The following is a 17871-nucleotide window of genomic DNA, read 5'->3' on the forward strand; positions in this document are numbered from 1 at the left end:
AATGTTAGGGCACACTATTCCTACCAGTATATTTAGCTTAGTGAATTATTTCAGTCCAAAAGTACAGCTGCATTTAATTACTGTGTGGCTGACATTTGTATCTGCAACAGGCCCATACAAGCGTCAATCCAGTGAATCCAATGACTGCCAACATAAGACAGAGATACTAGGTAACTGCACATGACATTATCAAATGCTTTCATGGACCATGTGAAGTCTAGGGTGCTCATCAGGACCTCATTAATAGAATGCCTAAACCACACAAAGACTCAAACCAGAATGCAGCAGGACTACAGCTGACCCTCAGATGTTGTGTTTCCCCAGCTAGCACAGAAAGTCCCCTGTGTGTCTATCTGGGCACGATCCTCTGCGTGTAAGACTGTCAGTTCCAAGTCCAGCATTTTGCACCGTTATTATCCCAGCTCTTGTTACTATTGCTTAAATGTGTTCTTTGCACTTGGAGCCAAGAGTCTTTCCTGAAAATGCTGATAGAGGCTTCCTGTTCTACTCCAGCACTGGTCCACCTCCTCCACACACTCGCCTATGGACTGGAGTACCTGTTTCTCAAGCGGACTCTGCTACAAGCAGGGAGAGATGCCCGACAGTACCGCAGCTCCAGCTGTATCAAAGGGCTCTCAGTAGGGATGTGCTATGTATTCATGCTTACTGGGAAAGGCTCATGCCAGCTAGCTCCCACGATGGATGGCCTGATGATAGCAATGTTCAAGTTTCCTTTCTCTTGCTGAATCAGGTATTCTGACAAGGCTTTGGTGTAGGTGTATGTGTTGGGCCAGTCCCCAAGCAGCTTGGGTGTGATGTCTTGAATGATGGATTCATCCAACCACCTACAGGAAACAAGGAAAATGTCATTATCCGCCGTGCAGAGAGAGAAAAGGCTGAGGCAAAAAGAGACCAGTGAGACAGGAATCCTCACCTGAAACAAAGAATAAGCAAGTCAAAGCCGTTTAAGACAAAGCAGGGAGCAACTGGTTTGGATTTAAAACATCTCTTTGGGAGAAACATTACTTCTGTCTTCAAAGTGCAAAACATGGATGACCTGGTGAGCTTCACGCTATGATGTCCAGATCAACTTCAGGTCTACACAATCTCATGTGCTTTATTTTTCACTACAATCTGTAATATAGCCATGGTCTACAGATTGATGGAGCTTTTCAGCCCAGCACTCTCACTACATAGCACTCATCCTTAGCCAACACAGTCCCTATATACTCCCAAATAGGTTTCAGGAGATTCTTGGTAACCTTGAGTTACTGAGTCGAGTAGGATTACAAAGTTCTCAAATGCTAGAACAATGTACTACAGAGATATTACTCTAGTAGGACTATTTACAGTGTTAAAAGTTCCTTCCAACTGGTTTTCCACAGGCTTGTCCACATAAGAAATTAAGAAACTCAGTGCTGCTGCTTAAAAAAATGCCCAAACAAACCAAAAAGACCTCACTGAGGTGTGTGTGTGGTTTTTTTTTTTTTTTTTTTATATGTTATTCAAGTATCTAATCCATCAGAAGTAGTTTTGCATATACCTTCTAAAAGGTGGCCCTTACCACCGTGGTGCTGCAGCAAGGGCTCAAAGGCTCTTCCCTGGCACACCACCAAGACTTTGCCGGTCCTGCCAGCACTTGGGTCTAAAGGACAGGAACTGGCTGTACTGCCAGAGCACTTGCACGCTGCTGCCAATCCCCAACAGGCTTTCAGCAGTCTGGTGTTACACCGCAGAACCAAAGATTAACTCCTCTAATCCAATTTGTAATTAAGTCAATGGATTTATAGCCCAGACTGCATGGGTGCACTCTTCCCAGGGGCATCATAAGGATACTGCTTCCTGCGGATCCTTGCTTCACCCCTCCGTATCTTGAATTTCAGAAACAGGTGGAGGTCAAAGGGAGAGGAATAAGGTGGAGACTGTCACACCTGAAGAATTAATTTATCATATTGACTTAAATGTGCAAACACCTGATGGCTCAGGTGGCACACTGCTTTTCAGGTGACTCTCCTTAGATACAGATGGAAGCATTTCAGGAAAACTGTTGTATGAGAAAATATTGATTCACTGAAACTGCAAAACAGTTTGCAGAGGAGGGTTAAAATCAGTCAGTCAGTTTTAGAATGAGTTAAAAGGCATCTGACAGTTTTTAGTATATAGATTTTTACATATATATATATATAAGCGCCTTATAGAGGCACAAATACTTTCCTTTGCAACCCTAGTCCCATGCTTTAGAAATAAGGCAGAAAAATTATTTAAGCATAAAATATGAAGTAGAATTATGCAGAGGCTACAAGCATAATTCTACAATACACAATATTGACTTAATTTACAAAGTCCATTTAGGCAGCCATTGAACCCAGCTTCCTCAGGGTCTCAGCTAAATTGCCATTGTTTGAATCTGTCGTGTAATTAATTACCAGCCTACCAAAAGAAGATGTCTGTTTCTGCAGAGCCTGGAGGAAGACTAGGTTCATCTGGGAACTCAGATTAAGCTGCATGCAAGTATTTTTTCCCTTCTCTTTCTTTGTGTGTTAACTTTTATTGGAATAATAGGGGCTTACAGGTTAGCATTCTCACAAAGCAAAGACAGGGGCAGAAGTACAAGAGGAAGCAATTTCTCCTTGCCCTCATCCTCCCAGACAGGCCTCTGCATCACTTTAAGTGATCATCAAGAGGACCATACTCCTGCATATCTTAAGGGTACCATCCTACGTGGTGATCGGATCCACCAGCATTACAATCACAGCAGCAGAGCTGACAGTTCAGCGAGGCAGACCGCTCCTGCTCCTCTGTGACCTACTTTGAAGATTTTAAAATGCCAAATCACAAAGCTACTGCTTTTGCTCACTGCTGCAACTGCCCCATAGAAACAAGAGACACAATTAGTAACCTCTTCTTTCACCACATATATGCACCAAATTACTCTGCCATAGGAAAACATAATTTCCTTTGTTAATCACTTTGTATTAATAAAACAGTCTCTTGTAAGTGGTGATTGATCTACATTTTCTGCAATAACAAAACCAGTTCTGCTTCAGCCCACACTTCACTGTGTGCTGTGCTCCTTACCTCAGCACACCCTTCAAAGCTGATTTCCCTCAGCTTTAGATTAAGGCAAACCTTGCTTGATGTGGCAGATTATATGTTTCCTCTATTGGCCCGCCAGCACTTAGAAGTGTGACTTTTGGTTTACGCAGATTAAGCCTAAGGCTTTACTTGCAGGTTAAATATCAAAATACTGGAAAGCAGAAATATAATAGGGCAATAAGAACAGGAAAAGAAACAGCTGGGAGTCCTGCTTGGGATTTCAACTGGATAAAGAATCATAAGCATATTTCAAGTGCATGGCCAAAAGCATCATTAAACACATCTGTTACTGCATCCAGTTGTGTGACCAAGCCTCTTAATGCACTTGCAGAAGAGCGCTTTAAAACAAGGGATGTTTGTGAAATGAATCTTTCACAGCTGGCTGACATAAAACATGACCTGTATTTCTTCCCCCTTTTTGAAGAGAGTTTGTATTTCCGTGTCTGCTTTTTTCCTCCTCCCCTTTTTGAAGGTAAAATTCTGGTATCTGTTAATCTCCTTTCTCTGAAACCTTCTGTACCCAGATACCCACATATTACTTCTTCAGCTTACATGGTGAATAATAAAAGGTGCATCTCCCATCTTCTCCCAATTGCTTTGTCTTCTTTTTCTCTTCCTCCAAGTAATCCCCTGCCTTTCATTACCTCTCACTATCCCATTCTGCCTGTATCATGTCATCCCATCCCAAGGACCTTCCCAATCTTGCTCCTTCATATGCTCTGCAACCCCACACAGCTGTTTCATATATTGCCTTTGATTTGCAGATCACCTTCCAAATCAGTGATCCTGGAGACAAGTGATTTTCAACAAGGCCCACCTGATTTCAATGCCTGGGAAAGCAGTGGTTGCCTTTGCTGTGAGCAAATATAATGCTACCTGCAACCACAGTAAAGAAACACAGACCATCCTAGGTGAGGGTATGCTGTGATTTCTATGTTATTGACAGTACTGGGAGGTGGTGAATTTTTGGAGTATGGGACATAGAACAAGCAGCAAAACAAATTGAAATAACTGGTCAAAAAAAAAAAGCAAGAAAACCCATCTCTAATGTGGGTAAGAAAAACCAACCAAATATACCACCAAGATAAACACATCTGAAAGCCCATCCTCTGTCACTCAACCTTTCTTTCAAACATTCTCTCTGCTGCACATGCAAGCTATGATAAATAAATTTCTAGTGTCTTATACAAAAGCAGCTGGAGTAGCAACCTTTGGGGTAGCCAGGCACTACTGCACATTTCTGATTGGCATTCAGTTCTTCCCTGGAGTCTATTTTTATTGGAGTCATCAACCCTAATTGTTGTCAAAGTTGCAAGCAATGGTAAGCTTTTTGGGGCAGTGAAATGTAATATTGATAGTGATGAACTCCAAAGGACATTGTAAAACTGAATCAGTGGGCAAAAAGGTGGCAGGTCAGAGTCACTGTAAATAAAGATGTGGTAATGCATTTAGGGAAAAGCAGTCTAAAGTGGTTTTAGAGGTTGCTAAACTCAGAACTGGCAGTTGCAGCTCAGCAAGAGCTCTTGGAAGCACGGCTGACAGCTCTATGAAATCTCCAAGTCAATGAGCAGCAGCAGACAAAAAAAAGTCAATGAAATGTTGGACATAATCAGATACTGAGAACAAGACCAATGGTGTCATTTGAAGCTGTTTAAATAAAACTTTGAGTGACCACACCTTGCGTACTGCATGCAGTTCTGTCTGGCCCCTGCACCTCAGGGAATAAATGGAGTTAAAAAAAGGCAGGGAGGAAGGGCAACTAAAATCAAGCAGACAGATATGTTGGCATATGAGAAGATATTAAAAAGGCTGACACTCTTCAGTCTCCAGAAGAGAAGGTCCAGGGTGAATGCAATACAAACTTACAGAACCGGAGAGGCAGAGAATAGGGCAAATCCTGCAGATACTGCAATGCTAGAACTATGGAACATGCTATGAAATTGCTAGCACGACAGTTTGAAACAGGGAAAAGAAAGCTTGTCTTTACACGGCAGTCAGTAACCTTCTGGAACCTGCTGCCACAGGCAGTCGCAGGGGCACAGGACTAGAAAGTTCAAAAAGAATTGAACAAAGTAGTGGATTAAAAAAGAGATCAGAAAAGAATAGGACCTAACACCCCTCAATACAACAGTTCTGGTTTCTGGGAGGCTACAAGGGAAACGGATTGCAAAAAGTATCCAGCCTGGTGTACTTACTCAGAACAGCATCTCCCAGTGCCACTGCTGAGGGCAAAATACTGGGCCAGACAGTCCACTGCTCTAATGCACTATGGCATTTCTTATGTTTTTATCATGCTCCACTTGCTGAACAAATGATAAATGATAGATCACTACTAGCTGGAAGTAAACATATCCAAGAATATGGGCTACTGGAGAAATTCAAATTTATACTAAACTTTCTGGAGTAGCACTCAGTGAAATTATTCCTTTAAACAAATATTTTTTTGAAATACAAACCCAGTGATTCTCCAAAGGGACATTAATTAATCTCATCTCTTATTACCCTATATCAAGGAGAAGAAGAGATTTTAATCAGATCTTTGGGTTACTAGTTCACAGGTCAGTTGCTTATATCACACAAGAGAAATACCACTAGAAAATAAATGAAAACACAGTTACAGCTGTGGGAAAATTCATCTAAGGAGAAGGTTTCCCGGGGCCTTTATCAGCAGATTTTGTTATTTTTTCTAATTAGTCTTAAGTAAATTCTGTTAAACCAAGCTTTTTTGTTGTTCCTTCAGAGTCCTGGATTCCTCCCACTGAAGTCTCTAAACCAGCCTGATTTTGACTCATTTCTGTTTAATATCACAGGACTGTTCAAATAAGGGGAAACAATGTTGGGAAGCTGAAGAGATAAAGAAACAAATATAAGATATATGAAAAATTTCATTTCTTACTAAGGTAGCAAGCAACAGAGCCGAGTCTTACAGAAAGCAGCGACACAGCATTCACTCCTCATAGTAAATACACTAGCGCATAACTTAGTGCTGGACTTTCATGAAATCACAGTCCTTTTAAAAATGGTGTGTGAAAAAATTTAGAGGTAGCTGAAATCACAGGGTTATTAAATGTGGTTTATGCTATTGCCCAATACCTTTGCATTTGGAAAAAAGCTCAACCAAATGTTTACAAAGCAGCAGTTGACTGCAGCAGCTCTCTGGATACAAAGGCTCCAGAGCAGAGTCTATTTCTTCTGTTTTCATAAAGACCCAGTAAAGCTTGTTTCAAGACAAAATCCAGAAAGGACAGACTTACTGGATGACACTCCGTGGACAGTACCCCTCAAACCCACTCTGAATGAAAGCTCTCTCTTCCCTTGGTCTCACTCTCATGGACAGCATTTCTTGCTGGCATGGGTGTGTGTGGGCAAGATCATACAGCAGTAACAGCAACTACGCACAGAAATCCCACTGGATACGTTACATGGACAACTAAGAGGTCTTCTGCAGAATGGAACAGAACCAATATCAGAAGAGGCACCACGGTTCCTACTTACTCTACTAAATCAAAGAGCTTCTTCGGTTCAGCTGGGGGTGGGTAGATGACCTCATCTATGCATTTGCGCACACAGTTTGCATAGGCGGTGGAGATGTGGATGAAGGCCTCCAGGTTCTGCATCTGCCGGGCCAGCTCCAGGAGCCGCTGCGTGCCCATGGCATTCAGTTGCACTGCATGCCTGAAGAGGGCAGGGGAAAGAAAGAAAATGCATTTCACTGGAAAGAATATACAAAAGTTGAGCATTATCCAAACCCCAAATAATGAAAAGGGAAGGAAGGGAAGGGATCACTGCAGAGCAGAAAGCTTCAATGGAATGCAAGGGCTAAACCAGCCTTCAGAGCAATGCTGTTGGATTCACTGTTCTGGCCACTGAATGTCTCTCAAATATTTTTTGATACTCAAGTCAAAGGATCAGAGGCAACATTTCACTAACGTCTCAATATCTGTCATATTTGCCACCCCTTCCTGGAATAAATATTTCCAACACACATGACCACTGAGGCATGGTTCCTACAGTACCCATTCAGCCTTCTCCTTAAGGGACCACGGCTACAGCAGATAAACATGCGGTTTCAGTAAGCAGCAAAGGGTCCTTGGGCCCAGAAAAACAGTTTCATACTGAAATAAGACAGAATTAGGTGTCTAAAGCTGTGTCAACAGCTTAAATTCCTAAGGAATGGAGGAGAGAACTGATAAGAGTAAGAGACAAAGAGTCCTGGTTAGCAAGGTTGATCTTGATGCACCCAGCACAGCTAGAAGTTGTCGTAGAGGCTATCTGCAATGGATCTCAGTGAACAGACGTTCCACTTTGTTGCACGCTTTGTACTGGAAGAAAGACACTTTCCTGCACAGAAGGGAAAGGCTAAGGAATATGCAATCTGTTCAGCCCAGGAGTAGAAGCTTTCAACAACACATACAAGATTATGAATAATGCTATCAATACAGTGTACACGAAAGAAATGACGCTAATGTTGAAGAGAAATTGTAAATAGTCCAGATGAATGAAAACAGAAGCTAAGAATATGATTAATGCTTGGATCACAATATCTAAAGCCAGAGGTACTTATTATTTTTAGCCTCCTGCTACTATAGAATAGCATTTTCTATAGATTTCTATTTCCTCCTGCCCTCCTAGCAGGATGAATACTTCTACTTTAGCTACCCTTCCATCTGAAAGTTACTCTTCCGTGTATATTTCTGTTTGATTTTATACCTTCTGAGAGGGGATGAGCAGAATTGCACTTAGAATACAGGCCCAGAACATATTTCTCCTGACACTTCAGAGCTCCTTTAGCCTTCTAGGGGAATATCATCTAATTCGGTGATTTGTTAGTCTTTATTTTTTCTATTTAGATTAAAACTACATCTACTAATATTTCAATATAACAGAGTTTCTCAGATTTCTGCCCTCAAGAGTTCCATCTGGAGAATTCCCTAAATGTACTGCATGTTGATGCCAATAATTCATTTAGTTTCCCTGTTGCTGTTTTTCTAGTATCTTCACAGCACTGCTTTTGCACCTCCCTTTTCTATCGGATCTACATGTTCTGCAGTAGGCTTTGGACTTCTGCCATGTTTTAAAAATATTTTTATTTTTTTGTGTCATTAGCAAGTTGCTGCTCAAATTTCTTATTTGAGCGGCCATATTGTGCTTTCAAATTTAACTTGCTAGATCTTTTACCCATATGATATATTTTATTATTTAGACAGGAATAATTTTATTTTAACAACTTCTTGTATTTTGCGGTTTAATCATACTGGATTTTCCTTGTTCTGTTAGAGAGATGCTGACAGATCACATGCTATCAGCTTTTAAATAGTTTCTACACTGCCTGCAAGCAGCTGACCATTTTAACTTTTTAACTTCTTTCTAGTTAATTCTCCTTATTAAAAACATAGTTTCCTTTTGATGTTACATGCCACTGACTATTTTCATAGCATCTTCATTTGTGTATTGATTTAACAACACTTATGGCTATTAATACAGCGCAGTGCTTTACTACTTTTATCTTGAGCCAAGTTCTACACATTGCTCAAGATTAAATTGAGAACTGCTTCCTTTCTGGTGACTGTAATTGTTGTAAAAAAATTATTTATGGTGGACACAGTGGGTATCTATTTAGCCTATGTATGAGTAAATGGAGACTGATATTAATAACTCTGTTTTCTACTCTCACAGCTTTGGTGTTTTTCAAAAAACTGTGAAGACCTGGCAATCCAAATCACCCCCTCGTTTTGGTGACCTTTTTGGTTTGCACAGAAGACCTACACATCTAATCTTGGTTTAGTGGCTTAATTCTCCTGTTCTTTCTTAATAGAAAGTCTGCCTAGATGGGCGCTCCCAAGGGAGCTCCTTCAGACACTAAGCATTTATTGCAAATGGTTAATTACACAAAGCGATGGGTATTTTAAAGCTATTTTCCTAGCTATTTTCTTAAACAACATCTCATTTCCCTCTTCAGTTACTCAGTGACAAAGAAAGGCCATTAACACTAGCTTTAGAGACAGACACAACATAGTTTCACTTCAAGCTGTCTCCAGCTAGTCCTGCCAAAACATCTCCCTCTTGACCTACAACACACTTCTTCCTATTCCAGTTTTAGGTCATACTTAACTCCCTTACTACACTACAACCCAAGCTTGCAGTACTTCCTTCTGTTCCCGTGGAAATCTGCCAAGATACTTCACTTTTGACATGCATATGCACATGACATTTTCAGAGCATTTACATTGCACATTCAGCGCAGAACCGCATGTAGCATGGGAACCCAAGTGGGGACTTGTTACCGCAGTTCTACGAGAGATTCACTGAACGGGGTGTTACGGGTTATCGTGCGTTCTGAATCACGCTTAGCAAATACAGAAAGCAGGACATACTTCAGGGGTTCATCAAAGCGAACTGTTGCTGCACAGTGGAAGACAATATTGACCCGGGTCAGAAGCTCCTCCTCATCTTCAGCACTGATGGCCAGCTTGGGCTGAGTGAGTTCAGCATTAATAGGCTTAATCTTCTCATGGAAATTAGGGCAATCTTCTCGGACCCTGTCAAAGACCTTGAAGCACAAACAGAGAGAGAGATCAGATACAGAATCAGGCTGCTGAGATCACTTTGATTAGTAGCCAGTCTGATTATATCAATCAATAAAATTGGCACAAAAAAGAACGCTAGGTTCTGTCGGAGGGAGGACACAGGTGAGATGATTAAATAGTTGATTCACTTGTTCCCTCCAATGGGAAAACCTCACAGGGGAAACTGAACAAAAATGTAGGAGGTAACACACTGCGCTGAAGAGATGAATGAATCTTCGTTGCACCACAAATTTCCTGGGACAGTCACTGAAATTCCTGTACCCCCGCATCTCCTGCAACCACTTGCTATTTGACCTCAAAGGCTGCCTGTAGGACCAGAGGCAGCTAAAGAGGAGAAGGGCAGAGTATGGGGTGGGAAAGCCTGTGAAGCATTAGATGCAAGCGGTTGTCTTGGTAATTCTACAAAGGACTTGAGGAAAGGAGGGAACAGGGCACATTCTGGCTCCTCCTCTTCCTTTGCTGCTCCTTGCCTGCTGTCACTCTTCATGTCAGATGAATCCTGTGGGGAACTGCCTTTGGGATGGAAAGATGGGGAATCTCAATAACCCACGCTGCTAAAGCTCTTGACTGCCACCAGCAATTTTGCATGATGACAAGTGTGCAGCTAGTTGGCCTGTCAACCTGTCTCCCAGACTTCTTTTCCTGTGATAATGATCCTCATCTCTTTCCAATACACATTTTCTGCCCAGCCTTCTGCAGAATGCAAGACTGTACATCTATCCACTAAAAAGATCCCTACATTTCCATATACTGTTCTGTCTGGTGACTTGTTCAAACCCAGCATTTGGCACCCTGCTTTGCCTAAGATGCAAATATGAGGTACCCTGACAGCAAGACAACTGTGCACAAAGCTTCTGAAAGGACAAGGGAATCAATACTGCCATCACCTGAAAGGTGCCTATGTGAAAACAGCAGTTACCTCCATTCCCATTTTTACTCTGTGAGTAGCTCAGAGTCACTGCTAACAGTACAGCAGGTCTGGGTGCAGTTCTGCTTGCACCGTGAAAGCAGGCAGCTGCTGCAGGTTCCACCTGGAGACCTTTTATTTGGTAAATCTCACAGGCAAAGAAGATGAAGCCTGAATTTCAAAACACTTAGGCGAGTTTGCTGGGGTACGATTTGAAAAAATCGCCTTAAGTTTTAGAAGCGTCTGTTCCAAGGGTTTTGCATTGCTGGCCAGCATTAGTTTATTTGAGCAATGTCAATTGAAATAATAGTAACAGGTAAGTCCAGAAAGCTCCTCCCTTTTGGGGGCAGAGTGACAAAAAGGATGGAAAGAATACAATAGAGAGGCTGTGGGATGTGAAGAGGTAAAATCTAGATTTCAAAGGATAGCCACACTCCTAAAGGGGGCTTATAAGAAAGAAGGGACAGACTTTTTAGTAGGACATGTAGTGACAGGGCAAGGGTAATGGTTTTAAACTGAAAGAAGGTAGGTTTAGATTACATATGAGGAAGAAATTCTTTACTGTGAGGGTAGCAAGGCACTGTAACAGGTTGCCCAGAGAAGTTGTGGATGCCCCATCCCTGGAAGTGTTCAAGGCCAGGTTGGATGGGACTTGGAGCAACCTGGTCTAGTGGAAGGTGTCCCTGCCCATGGAGTGGGGTTGGAACTAGCTGATCTTTAAGGTCCTTTCCAACTTAAACCATTCTATGATCCTATGATTCAAAGGTAAGTAGCCTACTGACAGGAATGTCCAAGTACTGGGACAGATTGCTGGTGGATGCTGTGGGCCACTGCCTTTGGACGCGTTTAAGAATCATCTCGATAAGGATTGCCAGGAAAGGCAGGGAACAGCTGAACTTGCCTTGGGGCAGGAGGGTGGGCCAGCTGGCTTCTCAGTAGCTCTGTGTTTTTTCGGTGTACACTGTGTTTGTAAATCTCTTTACTATCATGGCCTCTTGTTTTCCTAGAGATTTTGTTGTCTCTGATTTGCCCAGTGTTTATGTATGAGTGGAAATTGTGTGACATAAACGTACTAAAAGAAAAAGACATATGAAACATTACATTGATACCAATAGCAGTATTTTCTTATTTGGCTTTTTGGCTGCTTCTCTGACAATCAATCTGGATAAACCTCCATGTTCTTAGGCATAAAGAAGAGCCAAGAAAATCATTACCCTTCCCCACTATGCACTTGACAACATGTGTTTTTCTTTAACACACCGCTGCACATCCATCATACACCTGAAACTTGAGCAAGTTAACAGAAGTTAGGACATGATAATGTCATTTAGTCTCTCTCATGAGAGTTGCACCCAATTACATGTGTGTTTCAGTGCTGTAGTCCAGGCCAGAGAACAGATCTCTAGACGGAGAAAGCTAATCATGGGCAAAGACATTGGTGAGAGCCAGCTGGGCTGTAGGAACTCCATTCTCAACAACTTATGTTCAGAACCGGGTACCAGCAGCATTAATGTCTGTAAAAAGCTTGTCTTCTAACAAAAGGATGCTAGATTGGCTGTCCAAATACGTATCATCTCATGAGAGATTGCACATTGAGCGAACCCTGACAAAACACAAAATGGAAATGTTTTAGGAATTTTTTTTTTGTTCTACTGCAAAGAGAATGTAGAACTCCACCCAATGAGACTTATTTTATACTTGTTTTACTTTGGCATAAATAATGCAAAGGCAGAGAAAGAATGAATCAGCCCTTTCTCCATTTCAGTCGTGGCATATAAAAAGGAGAGTAGTATTTCTGCAGTGCCAGCCTTGCTCGAATCTGAACAGTTATATTCTGCCAACATGGCATCTCCTTCTGATGTTCCCACTGCAGATAATATCCCCTTCAGTTTCTGTGCCAACTGCTAGGTATTGCCTACTACCACATGCCACTCAACAGCTGTAGTTTTTCACCCCCTCCAATGATTCACTACATTTCTCTGAAGGATGAAGGCAATTTCTAAACGCAAGCTCACAAATCAGCATACTGCTTTGGAAAGCTTCTGGATCAGAAGAACATTCAGTTCATCATCACCATTAAATCAGATAACAGGAGCAGCTGTTTAATCAAAGTCTGCTGCCTCTTTTGTGGAATCTCAAGATTTCAGACTTGTCAGTGCTTTATAGGGAAGTGCAGGAAGATTTAAAGACAAAACAAATGCACCTTATTTCACACTGTTTCTTACAGTCCAGGGAGTGCATAACATAAAGGTGATGCTCAGTCTGCAGGGAAACAATAATTGAATCTCTAAATTCTGATTAACTCACCCAGGACATATATAATAAATTCCTAATAATTGCATGAGGCCTAAGGATAGTTCTGCCTTTCCTTTTTAGAAGCTGCCCGCCAACACAAAACGTACTGAATGGACAGCAGTGGGCTGCCATGCTGTACTGTTGGAACCGCATGAAAACACTGGCCAAGTCAGCAATACTCCAGAAGTGATATATGAATTGCCACAGAATTATGGTGAAAAGGAAGGCTATTTGATTTCAAATTGTCCAATGTTAATGAAACTGATGGAAATCAGGAATAATGTATCCTGGTTTCGGTGTCTTTTTGAGCATCCTAATGCACTCAAGTGGCAACGCTGCTTGCCTCGACCAAAAGAACATACATGAACATAATACCTTTTGCTCTCATTTTAAATCTCAAAATAGGATGCAAGTTCTGCATAGGCTGTGCTGCCCCCCGACAGAGGGGAGAATTTCACTCTGAAATTTGCTGAATTTTTCTTATTTTAAAACCAGGCAATTCCATTTATAATAATCCAATCTTAGTGACTTCAACTGACATTGTCAAGCAATTATTACAAAGCCAGGACATCTAGAATTTCTTCCAACATTATATTTGAGTGTGTTTGATGGGCACCTCTTTCCCTATTCCTGCCCACTTAAGCTTTGACCTCCCTTCCCAAAGGACATCTGTAACTGTCTGTGTTCTCTGCTCTTGACTTAAAATGTGTAATAGTTCAGAGAAATTTCTGCTCATCAATCCTTCAATCAGAAATTTTTCCATACCACAAAGATGAAAAAAAATCTCAAAGACAGGGCAAATTGCACATCTATGGAACAGCACAGCTGAAAAATAAAGGAACCACTGAACAATGTAAAATGCCAAAGGCTTCGCATCTTCCTCAGGAGATGTTTTCACTGAAGCAAATACAAAATAATGAAAAGTAGAGTGCTTAAGCCATGGTCTACTTTAAAAAGGAACTTTTAAATTCATCTTCCAAAGTGCTGAATAAATATGTCCCAGCAACGCAAGCTGTGGTGAAGGTGGGCTACGGCTCTTCATCCCGTTATCAATGGAACCTGTAACTTGCTGTGCCTCCTTTCTGCAACAAACTGCCTCTTCAGCGGCAGCATTCACGGCTCTCCTCTGTCATGGCAGGGTCAAACGCTTTGGTGACTGACCCAGAAAGCATCAACTTTTTAAGCGTGGCCTAGAACAGTAACTTTTTTTCCTCCTATGGTACAAAACCAATGATCAATGGAGGCATCCAAATTACACTACTTTAAGCAGATGTTGCCAGCTTTTTATTTTTATTTTTCTAAGACCAATTAAAAAACAGTCTTCTCTGGTGCACAGTGGGGCCAGGTATGTTTAATGGGTACTGGGATATTGGCTTCTCTAGGAGGATTAGAAGAAGATGGTAATTTACATTATAGTATGCACATTTCAAATCATTACTATATGAGAACATTTAAAATGGAGAAAAATCAGAGAATTCCCAGAAAATGAATCTCATGTATGAGGAACTACTGAAAAAATTAAGGTTGAGAGATTTCAATTAAAAAAAAAAAAGCAAAAAGCTTCTGCCTCTTCAGATAAAGAAACAGAAGGGATTGCTTAGCATAATTCAGGAGAATATAAGCACTAATTGCTTCTGTAAAGGAAATACAATATCTTCTAAGCAAGACATAGGCCAAGGGGTAAAACATTGTGGCAACAATTCCTTTGAAGAACAAGGTGTTAATTGGGTGTGTGGAATAACTTTAAAAACGAGGTGTTTGAAATCCCTCTTCTGAACAGAGAATTGGTGTATAAATGCTAGGGAACAGCCTATATATACACACAACGTAACACCCTGCCACGTATATCCATCCCTCTGTGATTTCAGTGGCAGTATCATAAATGCATATAAGTGACCACCACAAATTTCAAATGCTGAAGGTACCAAAGTGACGAAAATAACTCCTTAAAAAACACCTGATCTCTGCAGTTCTATTCTGATGAAAAGGCTTATCCCAGTTGTGTTTGCCACTGATAAAATCCTCCAAAACAGTCTTGAAGGAAGGAAGGTACATAACTACTTTTAGAACTGCCACTGTAGCAAAATTGAGAAATAACTGGGCAGCTTCTTGACATAAAGTAATTACCCTGCAATTAATTTTTAGCCTGGTACATTTCCAGCAATAAGCATCAGGATTGTTCAGTCATGAAATGTGTGAAAATGCAGCTCATGAAGCTTTAATTGGGATAGAGCCTTTTTTTTTTTTCCCCCTTATGCACCCTCTGCCTCATTTCCTTTTTCAGAAAGTTGCTTTTAAGAATGGTTCTTCTCAAAGCAAATAAAGCATAATTCATCTAATCAGTTAGAAAGCATGCAGCAGAGTGTTCCTCATTATAGGAAAACAAATGGCTTATGCTTCAATCTAGAGCTATTACTTTCCCCTGAGTAGAGCTAATGTAGTGGAAATACAGTACCCATAACCAACATCTAGTAAACAAAGCAGCTGATTATTTAAAGATAAAGACTACAGAAACAAAGAGATGTCAGACAGTAAATTTCAATATAGGTCAGCTAAGGCTAATATGTATAGCCAGCTACTTAGGATGTGGTTTTAGACAGCCAATTTCCTTGAAAATTGGCTGCTGACAAAGCCCACTGTTCTTTAGCAAGAATACTTGGGTTATGTGTCAGCGTACCTGGAGCAAAGGAGCTCTTTCAGAGACAGGCACTGTAGACAGGAGCGCTGGGGACTTGACAGACATGGAAAAGCTTTCTGTGGTCTCTAGTACCATCTTATAAGTGGGTGGACAAGTCACGGACAGAATATGGAGCTTTCTTACATTCATCACAGACATTTCTTGTGCCCCTGTGTGGTACTTAAACAGGTATCGCTATCAGCATTTGATCGTATGCTTGACATTTAAAACGGGAAGAATTGAAGTGCAGGGAAGGAGGATGGTAACATTTGGAGCTTTTTCTACACAGACCATTTAACATGCTTCTTACCATGCATTTTCAGGAGCTATTTTCCTCCTCATCCTTCCTCCACAGCTATGCCCCAATGTGGGCATAGGTACAAGGGGAGTCAGTTGCCCAAAGGATGGCAGGAGCACTTGGCTACAACCAGAGTCCTGTGCAGCTCCCCCACCTCAACTCCTGCCATGCAGAATTCACTACTGATTACTTAGAGAATCACTGTATGTACTTGAAAATATTAATAAATAAGGAGTTATCCAGGCATAAGTTCTCAATCTGCTTTTCCAAACCCCTTGCCTTAATTACAGATCTTTGAAGTTTCACTGCTGGATTTGCTTGGGCACCAAGGAACTTCAGGGTTGTTTGCCAAGACCCCAAGGCTAACCAGCAAGGAGTAAAGGTTGTGTCAAACACAGATGCCTACTTCTTAGAGACGTTTAAAGAAATGACCAAGAAAGACTTTGAAAGACTTTTAAAGAAATGACCAAAAATTACTTTTCCATTTGAAAGTACCTAACAAAAATCAATTTGATTTTTAGGAGTCTATGGAGATTGGCACAGCAGCTAGACAGTGTGATCTCTAATGCATTCCCACTTATAATTACATTAAATATGTTATATATCGCAGGTGTAGAACTCTGAGGTTCCTCCCCTCTGAAAATATAAGTTTCATATGTATAGTCATGCAGATGGTGAGGAGTTGTGTTTCGGGGAAGTGAGAGGATGGCATGTAGGCAGCAGCTGCAGTGTGCTCTTAGATATGACTCCCTTTCAGGGGGAGCCTTAGCAGAGGAGACAGGCCAGACAGAGCTACCTACACCTGGCCGACCAGGTATGCCTGGCTCATTAGATCACACAGAAGGAAAGAAGACATGGTGCGGCCTGCAGATGAGTGAGATGCAGTCCTGTCTGCAGAGTCACTCTCAGTTGTGAAGCTTCACAGGATGGAAGGATGTGAGAAAAAGGTGACCGTCGCAGATGAAATACAGCAGGATGGCATCCTCAGCCAGCTGCAAAACCGCTGACCCAGCACAACACAACCAGCTCTGCAGGGCAGGCCTTGTTTACACAAACAATCATATTCTCTGATGGCTGGAATGGATTGAGCCCCACAGAAATCTTGGGGTCTGCAGGGCAGTGTCTCTGTACATTAGACCACACAGTAACTCACAGTGTCATTTTTAGTGAAAAAAGAGCTGTGCCGAAAAGTCACTGAGGGATCCCCATGACTAGAGACATTCAGGCAACCTCATCTCAGCCAGACCTTGAGGGTATTTCTCCTGCTAAAATGCTGTTTCCAAAGAGGATAGCCAGGCGCATTGGCTGTCACACAGATACAGCTGAGGCAACCAGCACATAACCTGTATAACACAGCATGCAAACCAAAATTTTGTTTCAAGGACAACCCCATGGATGCATCTGGGCCCTACAACTCCCCAAAGTGCATCTGGGAAAGTTTTGAGATACACTGCTCTGAACTTGGGCCCCTCCAAAAAGCTCTTCCAAAGGAATGACTGCAGCATTTGTGGCAGCATAGGGTGGGTGGATGTCCTGCAATTCCATACACCCGTATTTAAGATCCTGACCTCTTCCTGAGGCATAAAGGAGAGAATGTCATTGTGAAGAGGTTCACAGGTAACGTGGGTACTGAGGTTCACTTTGATTAAAAGTGTAAGGGAGGTAAAAATCCTTTCATGCCACACACAACAGAAGGTGAACAAATCCAGGCAAACACATCAAATATTTAAAGCTAATCAAATAAAAAATATTTTGTAAACACTGTAGTGAGATGGCACTCGAGCGTAGAGAGCTGAACATCTGGGAAATGAGTACAGTAGAAGACTAAGTCACTCTTCTAGCATGAAACATGCTACAAGTTTCTGGGATGTGAGGAGCAGGCAGTCAACAAATGGTAAGAGCCTTGTGCTGAACCTCCACCACCCAAGACAGCCAATGATTTCTGTGTAAATATCTATTCCTGGAAATTTAACTGTGTGTCCCATTATGCCCTGGGCACTGGAACTGAATC

The 17871-nt window shown here is 41.6% G+C and overlaps 1 protein-coding gene across 3 annotated transcripts in view; it reads right to left on the minus strand.

The window, feature by feature from the left end:
* Positions 1–17871, minus strand: part of FAR2 (fatty acyl-CoA reductase 2) — a 145534-nt gene that overhangs the window by 24307 nt on the left and 103356 nt on the right. For all 3 annotated transcript variants that reach the window (XM_055712345.1, XM_027815070.2, XM_005446020.4), the window contains exons 3-5: positions 9471–9646; positions 6592–6771; positions 668–845 (exon numbers count right to left, since the gene is read on the minus strand). In XM_055712345.1, the coding sequence (XP_055568320.1) occupies positions 668–845; positions 6592–6771; positions 9471–9646 (534 nt within the window). The remainder of the gene's footprint in view (positions 1–667; positions 846–6591; positions 6772–9470; positions 9647–17871) is intronic.

This window comes from Falco cherrug, chromosome 5, assembly GCF_023634085.1.
Source record: "Falco cherrug isolate bFalChe1 chromosome 5, bFalChe1.pri, whole genome shotgun sequence".
In the NCBI taxonomy this organism is placed as follows: domain Eukaryota; kingdom Metazoa; phylum Chordata; class Aves; order Falconiformes; family Falconidae; genus Falco; species Falco cherrug.